Raw genomic sequence first — 16529 nt, forward strand, 5'->3', positions numbered from 1 at the left:
TTGTCGCTAACTGTACAGTTTCATATGTGATTTATGGCAGGATGTTTAATGTATAGTGCATTACAGAGTTCAGAGTAAAAACCTTTCATCTTGGTGTGGTAATGTGGAGTGGTTAAACGTTAGACGTAATGAGGAGATGAAGTCTGCAATGGGAGACATCTGTCAAATGATTCAACCTACAGTATATTTAACATGGAGATCTCCTCTGCTGGGCTGCGCAAATGATTTCCTGACCCATGATTAATACTATACTAAAGTCAAGGACCTTACATTCCCAGCAACAACAACCGGTTCCCCGAAAACCGCTACTGCAGCACCCTATAATTATGAAAACATAACATGCACTCGTCAATTTGGCCTTTCCCTTCCATATACTGCGAACCAATTAGGGATGCTGGAGATGTCATCTGGATGGGGCTGTTATATTTTTTTTCCCATCAGTCTGTGCTCCAAGACCAAGCAAGGTTATAAACGACCTCAAGTTGCGATCGATTCCCAGACTGCATGTCGAAATTTATAGTCAGTTGCCAGTTACAGGAGATGGATTGTTGCAAATGTGAATTCTCTGTAAAGACTGCAGTGAATCTTCCAAGATTTCCTTCTTGTAGATACAACAATGGGAAATGAAGGAAAATAGTACGGGGTTGTAATATATCCTTTTCTGGATCGCATCCATTTTTTTTTAGAGGCATAGATGCAGCCCAGTTGCCAGGAAAAATGTTGCCATTGTACGTTTCTGCAAACCATTAATGTGTTTAATGTGAACGTTTTGCATCCGCTCAGAGCAAGTGATGTAGTACAGGAAGCTGTGCGTAAAGCAAGTGATGTAGTATATATATATATATACTTATCTTATCTTATCTTATCAAGCAACCATTATTGAAAATTCTGTGAAATAAAAGTTACGTTCTACAATAACGAGTACAACCCACAAGAAAGTACACAAGGGGTGGTGGGTATGTCAAACAAACATAACTTTCACCCAGGAGACTGCTGTTGGTGTCCCTTGTTAAACCAAGTTTTTTAAGCAACGTTGTGTTACGTAATTCTGTGTTACGTAACACTGCGTCATGTAACGCTGTTAGGCTTGCTACTTAACTTCACATAGGAAAGTGTGAAGTTGTTGTTTATTCACGATAGTTACGTTTGTTACGTTGTTACATTGCGTTGTTAAGATATTATTTAAACACAAGCCATGTGGCCCACGATGTTTTTTCCTAACCTTTATCAAGCACTTTTTGTTGCATCAACCTAAGCAATTGTTTCACAATGTCAACAACTTATTATTGTGTGAATCTGCAAGTGTGATATGCAGCTTGGTTTGCAGAAATGAGGAATTTCAGCTTTTCTTTTATGCAACTGGGTTGATAGGTGATGAAAAAAAGCTTCTTTACTGTGCTCTGTGCTTTATTGTTCTTAAAATGTCTTGTTGGCATTATAAGCATTCTACATACAGGCAAAGCTAACAATGCACTTGCAGCAAGTTGTGACCAATGGCTGTATTGGGGTCATGCTAACAGCACTTCCAAGCCACTTCAGGGAAAACACTTAGACTAGATACAAAGACAAACAAATGTCACCATATCCCTTGATTGTTAGGAGAGTGTGAATCGAAATGTCAGTTTTCTTTGAAGGTAAATTTAGATTCATATATTTGGAGATAGTGCATAATGCATATTTAGCGACAGAGTGTAGGAACAGTTGGCAGTAATGGGAAATGACAGAGATAAGTGGAAACTGCAACACCATAGAGTTCTTATGGTTTAGATTTGAGACAGGGCCAGAAGGTTTTCAAGCTCTTTGGAATAGACAAGTATGACAGATGAAGTTTACCCTCGATATTCTGCAAAAAAAGAAGAAATAAAAGAAGTCACTGCTACTCTTTGACAACGACATTATGTAACAGCAGCAGTGACTTTGTAACCTCAACACATTCCATTGAAAGAAAAATGTCAGGGACAAGTCTTACATCTTTGAAGCAGTGTGTTGAGTTTGGATTCATTATTTTCTCAAATGATGTGTATAGAGGTGTAGGAGGCTCCATCTTTTCAGCTAGTTGGATATGAAGAGCAAAGGTCAAACCTGTAATTTATTGGAGGTCAGCCTTGGGATTTGAGTATTTGAGGAGATGTGGGAGCTGAGTGTGTTGCGCCGGTTGTAGAGATGATTCATGCGTAGAGAAGGGAGAAAGAGACAGTCATTGTGCCTCAGCCTTTGTTCAGAGCAAGTGTCAAACTCCATAAGCAATGGAAGACTTCAGCCACTGCGATTCTTTGCTTTTTGTTATAGTGGCAAAATCTTTTGTGCTGAGCAACCACTGTTTAGGCTGTGAAATGTACTGCACAGTGACAGTGCAGGTTGCAGTTCTTGATAGAGAAGTTTGAGGTTTTATTTACGCTGCTCTTTCTTAGTCTCTTCAGCCCACAAGTCAACTAACACTTCTATGTTGGGTGCAGGTTAAGAGTTTATTTTTCCGATGAGACAAAATGTATTTCTTGTGTGAAGTAAAGACATTGAAATAGCACCGTGATGCTGTGGTCTAACCTGACTGAGGCTGCTTGGGTTTAACAGAGAAGGTGGCATTGAGCAGAGGGTGGGAGGTGGGGGATTGTATTTGGCCACGCACACACACACACACACACACACACACACACACACACACACACACCTACACACACTCACACCCACACAAGCATACTATGAACCAGACAAACTGCCCATGCTGTGTCACATCTTGTGCCAGAGCAGTGAGGTTTCCTCTGAAAAGAAACACTGCACCAACTGAGGAAGGCAGTCTGTTTAATATTACAAAAACCACACTGGGAACTGGGAGCCGACGGGTTTATGCAGTAGCATCTGGCGTCACCGCAGATGCCTGCCAGGGCGCACATTAGATCAGAATAATTGGCCAGGACAGCAGCGTGAGATGGACAAATGAGAACCTCCTCCTGGGTGACCTGATGGCCGATGGGGAGAATGAACAACCCTGGTCAGTGTCTGATAAGGACCTTGTGAAATAAAGAAAATATATATAAGGTTTAATGGAGCGGTGCTGCCTCTTCAGATTTTTAAGTTAATGCTTTTAATATTAAAATGTTTCCAACGCAAACTTTAACCTACAGGTTTACTCTTTCATGCACAAAGCCAATAAATAACTTTGTGTGCCAAGTATCAACGTCTCCACGAGCACGCTGAAAAAAACACTTTGGCATTCTAAATGTTTCCTGATTCTTTGATAAACACTGCCTGGTGGTTACTTTTTATCACTCAGCTCACACACAGCTTATGTTTATCCGTGTGCCTATATACAATCATGCAACATCTAAGTCAAGTTGTAAATTTTGGCATTGAGGATAGATGTAAGGAATGATTTTTGCCATATATGGTTACACAAGTGAGGCACTTGGACTCAGTTGCTCCTTTGTTGAGATCATAGTATAGACTGAAGCATGAAGGGTCCTAGCACCATCAGAAAAAAACCTGGATAATTAATCAAGTGGGATACGCCAACTTGGAAACATCATTTTTTGTTAAATTTCTTTGCAGATGATACCATGTTAAAAATGTCCCTGGTGGCTGGTGTCACACCGCTGATCAATAATCATCCTTCATCCAATCATTTTTTAACATGGTGCTGGTTCAAATACAAAATAGAAGGTGCAGATGGAGATGCCCACACACTCTATACACCAACTACTTGCACTTGGCTATTATTATTACTATATAAACTGAGGGTGAAAAATATTAAACCTTGGGGGCAATGCAATCTTATGCATCGTGGTAGAAACGTACCTGTGTATTCCTCTCCCTCAGGGCACGGTCATGCCTGTGCCTGATTTCAGATTTTTTTTTTTCTGCACCTTCAAGTCATTTTCTGAGGTACTTGTGAACTACATTATGGGAAATGCTATAGAGAGAGAAATGTGTTACTGTTATATTTGCTGTTTTTGTGTTGAAAGTAAATTCAATACTTTTCACCTTAGTTTCACAGAGAACCTTTCAAGCCACTTATTTTCCAGTGGTCGGAGTTTATCCCACCTAGCTTGTGATAATAGCATGCCAGAAATAGATATTTTTTTTCCAAATATAACCATCATTTCTGCTATTGACCTCTTCAAACACATATCCAGCATTTGGTGTCTTTGCTTTAGGACACTTGAAAATACAACCATTTGGAATTGTTTGCTATAGTTTGGGATCGTCTATATCTTCTCTGCTGAGTGTACCTACAATTACAAATGGAAGCATTTATTTTTGATGTTCAGTACAATGATACACACAAACAGTTATTGCAAAAGTAGAGATAAATAACTTTGGCATACAGAAAATTGTAAAAACATCCATGACACAATGGCAATGTAAAATGGCTAAGAATGAAAACTGGAGGCTAATACTACTGTACAGTGACACATGTAACAAACAAGACATTTTGGACCTAAATTTCCCTTTCATTAAACAAATAAATATTGACTAGGAACAATCTCAAATGTAGCATGAATTGCTTGAAGCTAGGCATTCCTGAAGCAGGCAAATTTGAGATAGCTGAGATGGGTCGAAAGAAGAGTTGTTATAAACACCCAACTGATTCTACATGTGCAACTTTTATCTTCTCCTTGAGAATCTTTGGTAGAAAAGGCATGATAGTACAGAAAGAAAATGTAGATGAAATATTTACACATAATACAGTTTCATTAGCAAGACAAATCAGCATTACCATGGCTGCAGATTCAATCTGCAATGAAACAAGAGGGGAGTAAAGGAAAACTGCTGACGAAAAAGCTCCTTTCTTTGTCTTGGTGGTAAAGCAGAGGGAGTAAATCAGCTGGAGCCAGCTCTCGACATAAAAAAGTACTTGAACAAAGAGGCTCCCATTTTCCATGACACTATCAGCCCACACTGGCTAAACTTTAAAAGAGACCTCAAGGATAAGAGGCAAAAAATACCTTATGTTCTGATCTGTGAGCGTAAGAAAATAGTCTTCAGAGCACATAGGTAATAGTCCAGATCTGCCCCAGTGCATTTTTGTCTCTCTAAAATGCACTCAGAGCACACCATTGCTATTCCACAGCAGTCAGATCCATTCAGAAGATTTATTAGATTCCAGTCTGTTCTGCTTCATCCAATTAGCGTAAGGACAACAGGATAATGGGACAATCTAGTCTGCTCCAAAGTGGACGAGATACAGAACGCTGCAACAGCGGCAGACGTCAATTTCTAACATCCTGTGTGATTCCAGTGGTAGGTATTACACTTGTCTGAGGTCAGTCCCAGTCATCTTTGCACACACAGGCACACTCCTCATGGTGCTCCAAGGGCACATCAGTCATGGACTTCTGCAAGCCCCTGACACCGCTTCGGTGTTTCAACAGCAGAACCTGTCAAAGAGAAGGAGGCTTTAGTTAACAGCTGTACTTCTTTCAAACAGTTCATGTAAAGACTGCTCAGGTGGTACTTCATTCCGAAATGATGCCAGTTTGTTTACCTATACATTTTTACAAGTTTCAAGGTGTTCCCCGAAGGCCTAAAAAGGACAAAATTGACCCATTGCAGAAAAAGGTATTTCTTTTGATAATACCAGTGACCAAGGCTCAATCTCTATTTCTAAGCCATACAGTTGGCAACCGATGAAGACATTAAAGTATTATAGTATTTTGTGGTGTACATTGAAGAATGCTTTTTTGAGAGCCTTGCTACCACACTGGGTAAGTGGTTAAACATGTTAGATCAGCCTGATTGTGGTACTACATAACAGTTCATGAATTCACGAAATTAAAGTATGAATGTGCTCAACAAATTTCATGTTAATAACATTATGCTGTTACTTGTGTACGATTAGAAATACTGTCAAGGGTGGAACTAGGATCCTGGGATCATGGGATATGCACAGAAAGGTCAATGTTTTGTCATGAAAACTTATCTAGTTGTCATAATTTAAACTTCAATGTTTGATTGTTTTAGAATCCAAAGACTCTAAATAAAATGATCACAATTGCATGTTTCTCGTATTTCATAATCACATTGGTATTTACCTCGTGGTATTTCTTGGTCACCCTGGCGGGAACACACTGGCAGTCAAAGCAGCGGTGAGAGCAGCAGGCACAGTTTCCACCACAGCGCTTCACCAGGAGGCAGCTTGGCCAGAAAATGGCATCCGTCCTCTTCAGCTCCTCACGCAAGGACACAGAGAAGTTACGTGGAGTGCAGCTGTATAGTCGAACATCCTCCCTCAACAGATTGAGATCAGTTCCTCCTCAAAAAGACACAGAGAAGTCATGATCAGAATCACTTTCTATTGAAACAAACTTTGCCATTTTTTTTATTACACAAATAATATAGTTTGAGTTCATATTCAATGGCTCTTCTTATATATGACATGTTTTTATTTAAAAAATGTTTTATGATTATGAGTGACTCAACTGTAAACTACCATATTGTTTTCTAAATTGTAGTATTTTATTTCATAATACACAAGTTTAAAAGTTCCCTACCTCTGGCTTTCTTATTATGGATAAAGGATTTCCCCAGCACGTGCCATGTAGGTTTGTACAACTCCTCCATATCCAGCTTCCATCGCTCCGGCTCCAGGTACTTCATGACCTCCTCAACGGTACCCAGACCTGCCACAGCCTCTGACAACTCCTCAATACCCTGCTGGGATGGAGGGAGAACTGCAGGGACCTCGGTTTCTGATACACTCTGCGGGAAAACGCAGCAGATAAGATGAAGAGAGACGGAAAGGAAAGGTCATTTATTCAGCAAATACAGTATTTATCTATAAAGTTACAACAGGGAAATATAAAGCATTCATATGCTTCCTTTTTTGATGAACCTGTGCACTGGGAAAGTCTTATTTAACGCTCCCAAAGCAACATAATGTTTGTGTCACAGACATATATTGTAGCTTCCACACCCAAAACTGCCTCATTGCACCAACTGCCTCAGGATACTTACAGAGCAGACACTTTCTGTGACATTTAAGAGCTCTCTTGGTTACGAATACTTAAACAGGAAAATAACACAGAAGGAACAAATCTGTCAGCAGTGACAAAATGTGCTTTATTTCTGCTGTGTGAAAAAAATGTTAAGGTATAAAAAGAAGGGGAGTTTGACTCAGCAACGGTACATTGTATGTCATGGTTAAAATTGTATTTAATTTGGATCTGGGCTCATTAAATGCTACAGTGGTTTGGACTCGAGTTGAGTTAAACAGAAACCACTACTGTCCAGGCCAGCTGGGACCCAATTTAAACACTATGTGGTAGACCTGATGATGTAAAGAAGAGTTGTGACTAAAGCTCCTGACATTTACAGACACACTTATGTGTCTTGCAAAACATTCCCACACTGGCTTTGGATAAACACTTTATCATGAAGCTAAATCGGTGAACTGCTGGGGAAGTACAAAACATACACAGGAATATATATGTATATATATATACATTTGATACATACAATAATCTATAAATCTTGTTCAATCCAGTGTCAATCCAATGTCAAATGCAGCCAAGCACTATGGGAATGTTGGGTGTCTACGCGCCTCAGCTAAAGTCTTGTCCTGCATATAAGTCTGGGACTCCACTACTTATCTTTGGTTGAGAAAAAAATAAGCATCTGAACTCCAACAAGACCAAAATGATAATTACTGCATCCAAATTGTTTAATGCACTGGAGTTTTTGAAGAGCAGCAAATGTCACTTGATGGCATCATTTTGTTATGTTGTCAAATGTGATCACATCTCTGTCACATCCTCTGCCTACTTTGCATAACAACATTTGTCCTTTTAGCGCCTGTCGGTGGTAGTATTTTTTTTTTTCAAGCTTCCAGCCCTCCAGGCTACAGCGTGCAGTCACAGAGAAGATTGATACCCGGGGTATCGGTCTTCCCAAGAGAGAAGAGGCTAATCTGTGAAACCTTGCAGTCCTGTGACGCTACGTTTGTCCAACATGTCAGCTCGCTGGTCTTTGTAATCTTTTGTGACTGACAGGTAGAAGGCAACATTGTGACACTTACAAAAAAAAAAAAAAAAAAAAAAAAGAACCTTGTGGAGCATTGAAAACATCGGCTGCTGGCAGCTGTGTTTTTAAGCTTCGGGAGAGGCAGAAACGTTTCAAAAGAAAAATTGATTCCAGGAATCTGTAGCATCCCTTTGATGACTCATAAAGCTGAATTAACAAAGAATTCAGGGAGAAATGGGGGCTTAAGGAGGAAAAGATTTCCTTTAGTCAGAGACCTTGGCTCTAATGTTTTAAGGATTTGTGGTTTCATTCTCATTTACTACTTATGTTAAAAAAAAGGTTTTTATTGATGGCGCTGTAAATCCACCTGGACAAAAGTTATCCATCGGGAGGCCCATTTTATTCTGAAAGGGTTTATTTATATCAACCACCAGTAGAGCCAGCAGAGATATTTAAGATGGCTATGTAGTCCTTTTTTTAAGATCGACTAGACCAGTAGTTCCTCTCCTATCAACCCCTATATTCAATTCATAACAATAACACTACAGAAAACTGATAAACTGTACAATTAAGCCAACAAGTGAAAGCAATAACTGCAGGAAGTTTATTTAAAATTATAGTTGATTTCTAATACAACTCTCTTCCTGCATTATGTACTTTTTAAAATTTTTAACAATCATGCATAGGCTTCTTTTTTGACAAAATCAGGGTTTCCTTCAGTGGTTGTTTTATTTTATTTGCTTGTTTCAATGGCGTACTTTAAAAATGCAGTACAAGAATGTTTAGCAGAGGGGAAGGCTCGGTGACTACAGCTCCTGAGGTCTTCACGTGACCTTATCATGTGTAATATTTTTAAGTTTACATCTTTAATAATAATCCCCCAAAAATTCAAATTTCATTCAGTTCCTTCACAGAAATAAATGAAATGCTGAGATAAAGGCCAACTGAATATAATTCGTTTTGCAACCACTTAAAATCAAAAGGGCCTCACAACCGCCCTGTGAAGCTATGGTTCACAGGGGGCTTGTGAACAGGGGGTTCACAGGGGGGTTGGGAACACTGGTTCCTAACCTGGGGTTGGGAACCAGACAAACAATTAATTAGCTAAACAGACCAGTAAGGGTATTGGCATTTTTACACTTAATAAAATGTGTAAGACGGGAAAAACCCATGAGCTGTATTGAAAGGTTAAGTCTGTGCAATACACTCAGGATTTAAATCTGTTTGGCGTGGATTTTAAAATAACATGCCAGTGGTTTGGACACGGCTGCACCACAGGCTACAAAAATACAGCTGATGCACAGCTGTGTTCATACCACAGATAAGACTCATTAATGAGGCTGCCTTCATAACCACGGAACATATCTTTGATTCATTAGGCACCTACTAAGAGATAAGCAGACACAAATGTGAGAGAAATGCTTGTGGAAAAAGGACCATATAAAGTATGAGTACATCGAACAGGTCTGTCTCTGAGCAGAACTGTATTTCCAGACAATAGAGGGAAGCTCTGATTCTTATTAGTTGAGCCTTGGCAGTGGCTTTCAGCGAGGACTGGAAGCCATTAACAGCTTGTGAATGTCGATGGTGCAACATTCCCCCAATTAACGACACTATGCAAGCTCTGCTTCAGATAGAGAAGCCAAGCAATTCCTCAGAGACACATCAGGATGATGTGAATAAAGCTATAAGGAGCAGATGAGCTTCTGTTTAAGACGTTCACAAACAAAGTAATAAAATGGATCACCAACAGTTGCTGGCATGAATTGCATGCACAGTGTCAATGAGTCAGGTTCCAAATATTCAGATTTGGTGCAAGTATTGGAGTGGTAAAGGAGTAAGTCAAATTAAATAATGAATCTAGATCTATGATTTGATATTCAGATCTATGATGGATGATTTTAACGATATCTTTTCTGCAGAAAAAAAACAGTGTTTGAACCAACATAACTCAAAAGACCTCCATTTTTTCACCAAACTTGTTAACATTTTAAAGAACATATAAACAGAAGTGTGAGTCTCTAGTCAGTCAAGGTAACGTCAACCAGAATCTTTTCCTAACCCTAAGTGGTTAAGTTGACGCAAGACATAACTTTATTTTGGAAAGACGGAGTATATAAATGTGTGCCATCCCTGACTCGTCAAAAATTGATGCTAGAGGGGTACCTAAGCATCATAGTTTGAAATTTAGGGCCACTCACCAAACCTCAGTATTGTAAAGATTATAAGTCTAGTGAGGATATTTAACTTTCTTGGACCAAATTCAAACATTTTCTTGTATATTTCTGAACACAACTTGCTCAAAATTAGCTACAATTGCAATTGTTATGGGATTTGTGGTAGAGGCAAATAGGACCCAAAAGCAGACTCAGACAGGCTGACGCAAAGAGAAATTTAAAGTAAAACACAGGGAGAGACAGCCAGCAGACAAAGATAAACAAAGCTCCATGGTGCAATGAAGACAAAGATGGCGAGCTGACAAAAGACAAGAGGAGCACTGAGACTAAATACACAAGAAAAGGAGGGAGATAACGAGAGGCATTATGATGTGACGAGCAACAGGTGAAACTCAAAAGGTAGATGATCACACAGGCGGGGAACAAACAAAGGCAGGAAGTAAAACAAGACAAGACACAAGAGGAGAGGACTTTCAAACTAAAACAGGAAACAAACTATAACAAAAAAACGTAATGAAACAAAATGACAGAGTCAGAGGAGATAACATGCTCAAACCAATGTTCCAAAAATGTTCAATTGTGAATATTGCAATATAAGTAAACATATATTTAACAAGATTACAATGTACAACTCTTTCGAAATAATTGTGTATTTAGAAAAGAGACAAAGTGTAAAAGCTTGTAATGTTCCTGTTATCACTGAGGAACTCTCTAACCCCCTGCCCCTCAAGAAATAACCTCGTTTTCAAGCTGTGATTACCTCGTTGCCAGCTCTTTTTGTTCTTACACTGCACAACCACATGCTCTTATTTCTGGTAACTAAAATGACAGGTTCAGCTAACTATGTTGAGATGAAACCTCTGAAATAGCATCTTGGGAGAGCTCTGAAAAACAATATCTTCCCTTTCACATGTCGTTGCAAACCACTTCCTTGCACAACAGAGCTTTGAGTAAGCAACGAGGTCTGTTGTGCGTGAAGAAAGTGTTTTTTACTCTCACTATACGCCACACACTGCAATTGAGGTTGGTGTAAAAACAGACCTCACTTTGTCGTGCCAACGGTAAGCATACTGGATATCTTTTGACGGTCATTGCCATCTGCTTTCACTAGCATTTTATTCCTTATTTATTCTGTCCTATCGCCCCTTAATTCAAGTCTGAGTGTTTTAAACTCTCTTCCATCTTTAAATAAACAAAGCTGGTAGAGCAATCTTCAGTAGCAGTGGGGTTTAATTCTGGATTGGGACCTCACAGAGACAATGATGTATGTTTTGTTTGCTCCTTAAACCCACCACTCAACACCCCTCATGCTCCCTTCAACAGACTCCTTCTCTTCTATGTTTTAACAACCTCTTTGCCTCGGCCTTTTGAGCTTTTTCCTAAAATCTCTTCCTGTGAATTACAGACTGGGTCTTATTTTCTCCCCCTCTTCCTTTCCATGGAAGTGGTGGGGAGGAATTATTGCTTGTTTAAATATAAACTAAAGTGCCGGCCATTGCGTGGCACGAGGTTCCAGAAGCTGCTAGCTGACCGCAGAGGAAACAGAGTGCTGCTGTTCTAGCGTGCGCCTCCTCGGTCGGAGGAAAGTTCAAAGGGAAGCCAGTCTGAACGTGCGGAGGCCAAAGCTTCCTTTTCCACCCTCATGGTTTCCACACCTTCTATAGTGGGAATATAAAAAAAAATATAAAGACAAACCCGGTCTCTTATTCCATCATATACTTAGTAACAGACTTTTGAGCACCACAGAATAGTTTCATTCTACTGCAGAGTAATCAAATTTGACTTTTAAATTCCATAGTTGAGCGATGCGTCTTCCTTTCAAATTTAAATATTTCAGAAAATGTCTTTTTTTTTTAAGCTAATGCAGGAAAACCACCTTAACCACCGCTCTACCTTATCTTCACAACGGTGCTAGAAGTATCAAAACGTCCAAACTGATACCCGCACACTGTACGCTTTATTTGAGTTTTCGACTTTTATCACATTTCTTTAGCTAAAACATTCACAGGGGTGTCACACAAAATCATGGGCCCTTCACATAAGCATTTTCTCTGTCTTTTGGCATGCACACAATCTTTCAAAGTGCACACTGCCGGGAGGTTCTTGTACAGTTCCGAACCTGGCTAATAATATAATTGTATTATTTGATTATGACACTATGTTTTTTAAGGTCAAATTTTGTTTTTGTAAAGAAATGATTTAAATCCCACCAAAGTGCACCGGTAGAAGTAACACACACAACACACACACACACACACACACACACACACACACACACACACACACACACACACACACACACACACACACACACACACACACACACACAAAAAGCTAAGCCTCAATAGGTCAAAAATGAATCTGCAGCCCATTAGGCCTATTTTCAACATAATTTAACCATCTAAACGGGAAAAAAAAGAAATTTGAACCATAGGGCCAATTTTAAAATATCCCTCTGCCTGCTAAGGATCACTCAGATAATAGAATTTGGAATTTAAAGATCTTGGTTTCCTTGGTGTTAACACAATTGTCATTTGAAAACTGTTGCAAGTTTTTAAGTTTTTGCAAAGCCGGTGGACTTTGAGATTGCAATGAATCAGTTGATAACTTACTCGTCATGCTAGCCTACTGGGAAAGAGGCTAAATATTTCCACAGAGTTTAAACTGTCTTTACTCCGAGGTCCAAAACACCTCAATGTAAAATGATTGCTTCTGTAATAACTTCTGAAAAACCAAAAATGAATGATAAAAAAATCCCTGTCTTGGGGAAAGACATGGCTAGTGTACGCCATTGTTGCTAGTCAGAAGCAGCAGTCACTCAGCTCGTATAGCTGCATTTAGAGATGAGCAGAGGGGCAGACTTAACCATTTTGTGGGTGAGAGGGACCTCAGAGAGCCTCCATTATTTTTTATACAAAGTTCAGTCTCTCAAGCGATTTATTCAGCCAATTTTGATGTAGTTACGGCACTAATCACATACTAATTACTTACTCTTTGTAACAGTGTCTTATTCGATTAATCCCTCTCCATTAGATCGACTAAGGCCTCCGTTGTGGCTCTAACTTCACTACTGCAGTCTATTGGTGTAAATATATTATACAATTTGAAGCAATTCATTCCCAACATGAATTATCTTTACTGGAGCTTAACCTGATTTTCAGTGACTTAGCGATCTGCATTAACTCAACAAAATGTATTGGCTCTACCACAGGGAGCTAGTCCACATAATGACTGACTCTCCCCCTCTCAACATCTCTGTTTTTCTGAAAAAATACAGCTTGACACTCAGGTGTGTTTTCAGCATGTCAGTTGTTTTGGGTTTTAAGGGCAAAGAAAGAATGCTGTAATGACGTGTTTGAAGAAAAAGGGAACAAAAAAAAAGAAGCTTTTGAGGCAGACAAATAAAGTTGCAGACAGAATACAAAGTGCCGTCAGTGACCTCAGTTGCCTATTTGTGCTTGTCAGATCCCCCAGTGCTGCAGGCCATTAGGGATTAATGAGGAGTAGAACTGTTTACTTAAAGCAAGTGAACAGAACTAAAACATGACAGGTTAAAACATGGCAGTCGTCTCTTCAGTTTATTTCCAGGCTTTTGTCAGTGAAAGCAGCGGGGAGGATTCTGTGTGTGTGTGTGGTCTCAAGAGCAGGACAGAGAGAAGTGAGACAGTGAAAGAGAATGAGGAATGGGGAGAGGATGGATCAAGACAAAAATGGCGATAAGTAAACTGGGAGTGAAGTCTTAACACTTTTTTATATATTTTTACAGAAGTTATGCGAGCATTTTTGTGGAGGCAGAGCTGCTCTATCTCACTGATTAAGTTCAAATTCAAAGGATGCAGCTAAAAACTGTAGCTCCTTTGGTAACCTAATGTCCTTGACATCTGAATCACTGCCCACACGTTAAGTTTGTTCAGCAATTTTACTTGATGTTGCCCAAAGATGTTTACCTTGAAAATAAGATAAGATACGATTTTTGGTGTGAAGAGAACCTGATGATAATCTTCAAGGTACTCTAGCATGTCTTGCTCATCTCCTCAGTTGTAGGCCTATGAGCCTGTCACCACTACACTGAATCAAAAACTGGTATTTGTCCAAATTGGGCAGGGGTCTCAAGATTGGAAGCGTTATATTGGTCCAGTCTGACAGGCAGCTTTCTGCTCTGTGCTGACTGCAGCTGCAAGGGCCAAGCTGGACCCATGTCACGTCTGAGGACCATTCAGTAACTACTGACATCGTAAATAGAAAAATAAAAACTCCTGGAATGAATCGGCCATTCGGAAGTCTTCCCATCCGCCCGATGGCCAGTCCGCCGCTGTGCTGAATGCATGAAGTGAAACAAACTGGCAATTCACTTTGAACATTTGGCAGATGTCTGACTGAAGTCAATGAGAGATCATGAGGCGTGGAAAAGGAAGGAGCTGATAAGAGCGTCTCTCTTTGTTATTTACTTTTTGTTCTCACAGAATACTGAGACAAATATTGCTACTTTTGCTGCAGTTGTTGCTTGAGGTTTTAGCTCTTCACTGGTCTTTGGCAAAGCTTGTGATGAGCTGAATGAGTTCAAGCTTATGCTTTGCACACACTTTTAATTTAATTGGATAAATATCTGCCAAAGATTAGCAAGGGTGGGACTAGTGATTAAGGTCTATGTTGCAGGAGAACACAAGAGGAATAACAGGAAAGAGCATAAGGGAGGACAGGTTGTTTTTTTTTGCCAGAAATACATTTCAAGTACAAAGTAAAATACCATTGGTATGTTTGTGAAGTGGGTTACTGAACAAACACGTAAAAGAACTATTGTATGTGATGATTGCAAACGAGGAAATGAGACAGACAGACAGCACTGTGACTATTTTCCGCACAAAAAGCACTTCTATCTCTTAATTCCTGCTTTCATTTCAGTAGCCTGAATGAATCCCCCCGAGGGTCAGTGGACCTCTTTGTGAATGTGAAGCCACTTATTTTCTCCATCTCAGATTCAAGAAACAGTGACATTGAGACACCTCATCTGTCTGGCTGGATCTAAAGACACAGGGCAGGTTAAAGGGGTTTATGGTTTTATTTATAAGGGTTATATAGAACATAATAGTTTGCTGATTTGAAAATGGAAACAATACTAGCCCCAGAAAATGAGAAAATTACAGAGTTTGAAACCATTTGAAGTTCATTTATTTGGATTTGATGTGTACTTTCTAAGGTTTTAGAACTATTTCAGGGTCCATCACAAACAAATCCCATTTCAATCATTGAGAAATTGCTTAAGAGTCTCATTGCAAAGATTGTGGACATTTTGTTTTCTTTGTGTATAAGTGTATAAGCTACTCATCATAACACAATAACGTTAAAATATAGTACAGGTGCAAGATGTTCTGAAGTGCTTGAACGTAATTTCTCCCCAACTAGCTTTAAACCTTGGGTATGCATAAGCAGAAATGGCTGATTGCAAATTAAGACGCAGTGTTATGTAACAAGCAAAGTATTTTAATTGTGCTTGCATGGAGATTCATCGTTTACTGCCATGGGAGTGCAAATTGGAGATAGAGGCAGAGAAATGCTGTGACAGCAAACTTACAATTCAAAACTCCTGACTATTGACACCGTACGTACCACAGGGAGAATGGAGTAGCGGATGCAGAATCCCGGCTCGGAGGGGAAGTACTCATCAGAGATGAAGCGGATCCTGATCTGACTGCCTTTAGAAGTGTGACTAGCTGGTGCCGACTGTGACCCACACCAGCGACCCAGGATGGTGTTGTCAGTCGGATCCTCTATCTCCACAAAGTCGTACCTGTTGGAGTGAGACAGACATGGTGCAGAAAAACTGTTAGTTTCAGTCTTTAAGACGTCACCAGTTATTGGGAGACGCTGATTGATTATTTATGACATTGTCTTTGTCCAAGTTATAACACAACTTCCACCTACCATCGACTTTGTTTAAGGTCTTATGTGGTAAATTTAAACTCCCTTTCACATGAATGTTAGTTGACTTTAATGTTTTGCTTGTTTTAAGCTCGTCAGCACCTTTAATGTTGGCCTCAGTGCTTTCTCCTCAGCTCTGCCTTGCCTTTCTGGATGTGAGATTGTTAATATCAATAAAACTGCCAAGGGAAATAAAGGTTTAACCTCATTTAAAAAAAAAAAAAAAAAAAAAGAAAAGATTTCTATAGTGCAGCTGTGAGAGATGTGAATTGTTTCTTACTTACTGCCTGAATTAAAAATAAATGAAATGAACTGAATAATGCCAGTGCATTGAGGACACATCTCAGGTTGGTTGACAGTGCACAATTAGCATCTGTTCATACTATTAAGGTGTTATGGTTGCTGATGCAGCCCTTTTACAGGCCTATTACACAGATGCTACGTGTTCTCAATGAAATATAGTTTTAATTAAACCTT

General features: G+C 39.5%; 1 protein-coding gene across 3 annotated transcripts in view; it reads right to left on the reverse strand.

Annotated features, from left to right (window-relative positions):
- Nucleotides 1–4252: 4252 nt before the first annotated feature.
- Nucleotides 4253–16529, reverse strand: part of pdgfc (platelet derived growth factor c) — a 42861-nt gene continuing 30584 nt past the window's right edge. For 2 of the 3 annotated variants that reach the window (XM_054597813.1, XM_054597815.1), the window contains exons 3-6: nt 15741–15921; nt 6489–6696; nt 6030–6250; nt 4253–5375 (exon numbers count right to left, since the gene is read on the reverse strand). In XM_054597813.1, coding sequence (XP_054453788.1) covers nt 5262–5375; nt 6030–6250; nt 6489–6696; nt 15741–15921 — 724 coding nt within the window. In that variant the 3' untranslated portion in view covers nt 4253–5261. The remainder of the gene's footprint in view (nt 5376–6029; nt 6251–6488; nt 6697–15740; nt 15922–16529) is intronic. The other variant, XM_054597814.1, reaches the window with a different exon arrangement.

The sequence above is a fragment of the Anoplopoma fimbria genome, chromosome 4 (genome assembly GCF_027596085.1).
Source record: "Anoplopoma fimbria isolate UVic2021 breed Golden Eagle Sablefish chromosome 4, Afim_UVic_2022, whole genome shotgun sequence".
Classification (NCBI taxonomy): domain Eukaryota; kingdom Metazoa; phylum Chordata; class Actinopteri; order Perciformes; family Anoplopomatidae; genus Anoplopoma; species Anoplopoma fimbria.